General features: G+C 45.0%; 1 protein-coding gene across 1 annotated transcript; it reads right to left on the bottom strand.

The window, feature by feature from the left end:
- Positions 1–386: 386 nt before the first annotated feature.
- LOC137755405 (sodium/potassium-transporting ATPase subunit beta-3-like) lies at positions 387–1,902 on the bottom strand. Its single transcript, XM_068531552.1, has 2 exons — positions 1,718–1,902; positions 387–1,621 (listed from the first exon to the last, which is right to left on the bottom strand). Exons 1-2 carry the CDS (start codon positions 1,823–1,825, stop codon positions 890–892), a joined length of 840 nt encoding a protein of 279 aa, XP_068387653.1. The 5' UTR covers positions 1,826–1,902; the 3' UTR covers positions 387–889.
- Between the last annotated feature and the right edge of the window lie 456 nt (positions 1,903–2,358).

Genomic DNA, 2,358 nt, shown 5'->3' with positions numbered 1-2,358 from the left:
CTGGATGAAATTCACAGTCCTAAGACCCATGTGCCAATGTGTATTTCTGTCTTTAGGCTCTTGGAGAATTTATATTCCCAATCCACACTTCAATTGGTAATTGTCCAGCGTCTGTTCTTTTTAAATCTTTATTATTTTTTATTCTCTCCCAGATGTTGAGTTGAGCGGCAGTGATTTCAGGATTTCAGTGAGAGGTCCAGCTGCCGGGTTTGGGAAGTGTCCATGTTTTGTTTCTTTTCAATCCTTCAACTTGAATTTATGATGAGGTTTTGATGAATAGTACCCTTCTCTCAGCCCTGCCCTCTTTGCATGTGTCTTGAGTCTGTGATATCGTTGGTCTAATTATGCGGATGTGTCTCTTTTTTTTTTTTTTTTTTTTTTCAACCTTTCAAATCCACTTTTATTTTCCTTTTTCCTCCTCACATACAGAGCTTCTCCATACACCGCATTTCTTGCAGCTATAAAGTCATTTGACGTTGGTCAGGTACCATTTTATCCCCTAAAACTTTGCTGGCATCAAAATATGACAGTTAACCAGTGTTAAATCTATAAAATATTTACACAGCACAGCACATTAAGCTTTAGACACTTGGCAATTAAACCACATAAAAATTGGACAAGACCCCCATCCTACATGTTCAGAATCAGGTGTTCACAGTCCCTATCTGGTGACTGTACATCGTTCAAAACGCAGCAGAGGCAACAGGCAGTTACTCTGAAGGAAACTGAACACTACGATCTGGAAGCACATTATGATGCTACGCCAGTGTCATGTACCACTCCACCTTTCTCCAAGGCGGTCTCATAATTCTGGAATGGCAGGTCCAGCTGATACAAAATGAAGACAAGACAACACAACGTTTACTCTGTGGAGATATCTTAACTCCTACTACGGACGCATGGTGATTTTGAATACAACTCGTCCTAAAAATTTGTCACGATCATCCTGGTTTTTTAGGTTGGGTGATCCGTCAATCTTGCACTCAACTGTGACTTCGTTTACGTCATTTCTATTACCAAAGATGAGCTGGACGGCAACTAATGGCTGTAGATAGCTCCCATGCAGTTTTTTCCCATAATATGGAAAATATTTTAAGTCTATCGTTCCATTGGAAGGATAAGTTGATAGCACTGCTGTGTTTTCACCCTTCAAAATACATTCTATCCTTGGTTCTCCTTGAGGCTTTAATCCAATTATTCTGTTCATTTTCACAAGAATACAAGGGCTTCCTGTGGAGTAGCCAAACTCGGGATCATTCACACCACTGCATGCTTCAAGTAAGACAAGAGGAAACTGACATGAAGTATATTCTGGACCCTTCTGCTCATAAAACGCTCCACTGGGACAATTTGTGAGATTCTTCTGTTCTTCTAAGCCATATGACTTTAGAAATTTCTTAAGGTCATTAATGTACCCTCTAGAGGACTCTGGATTAGACACGCTGAATGAAAAATCCAATGCCGTCACCGGTTTTGGAAAAACCATAAGCCCTGGACTAGGAATCTGGTCACGATATTTTGGAACCTCATCGTTCAGAGTCTGAAGCATAGCCCACATCGTGAATGAAAAGAGTGCTGCCAGGAACCCATAAAAGACTAGGTAGAAGAGCAAGATCAAACCAGGAGGCCAAAATAGGGAGCGAAAGGACAGAAGGAAGAAAGGAGCACAGGATGTCGCCTCCAGACAGCATCACTTCCCTATCACACAGAGCGATCCCCAGCTCTTGGCGGTGCGCCCCAGGAACTCTCCGGTGGTCGGGTTGTAGATGAAGAGCTTCCACTCGGCCAGGCTCTGGTTGAAGGACTTCTTCTCTTTCTTCGTCATGGTGTGTGTGCGGACGTCGAGGGGGAGCGGCGGCCGCGGGGGTGGAAGCGGCGAGGAGCGCCGAGGCGCGTCCGGGCTCGAGCGGCGCAGCCCGGCGACGGCGGCAGAAGGCGGGACGGCCTAGGAAACCTCCTCTCTGTGGTGAGCGCTCCGCGGATGTGTCTCTTGTTGGAAAATTTATGTGATGACTGTTGCCAAGAACTAGGAACCAGAACCAGGGGTCTGTGGTCTAAACATCCTTGATTCCACTCTTGGCAGTATATCCAAAGTGAAGTTGGGAGGACCAGGTAGCTTGTTAATTTAGGGCTTTAGCAGGTTGCGAGTTTGAGAAAGTGTCAGCCCTGCAGAGAACTGCAAACCTATGATGAGAATCAAGGATTTGGAAGGTCAGTCAAGATAGGAGCAAATATAGGAGCAAGATAGGTGGAGGGAGAGAAAAGGTGGGGTGCGAGGGTGGCTATATTTACTATATTTACATAGACAGGGCTTTACAGTTTGGGCCTTGGTCGTCCAGACTGCTGGCACTGTCTAAT

The sequence above is a fragment of the Eschrichtius robustus genome, chromosome 20 (genome assembly GCF_028021215.1).
Source record: "Eschrichtius robustus isolate mEscRob2 chromosome 20, mEscRob2.pri, whole genome shotgun sequence".
NCBI lineage: Eukaryota > Metazoa > Chordata > Mammalia > Artiodactyla > Eschrichtiidae > Eschrichtius > Eschrichtius robustus.
The sequence above is the reverse complement of the archived record's forward strand: the minus strand, read 5'-3'. Positions and strand labels throughout refer to the sequence as shown.

Bases quoted from the DNA above. Each gene is read 5' to 3' on its own strand.
- LOC137755405 (XM_068531552.1), bottom strand. From the start codon at position 1,825: ATGACGAAGAAAGAGAAGAAGTCCTTCAACCAGAGCCTGGCCGAGTGG. The intron at 1,622-1,717 runs GGATCGCTCTGT...TTTTGGCCTCCT, and splicing joins GGCGCACCGCCAAGAGCTGG to GGTTTGATCTTGCTCTTCTA.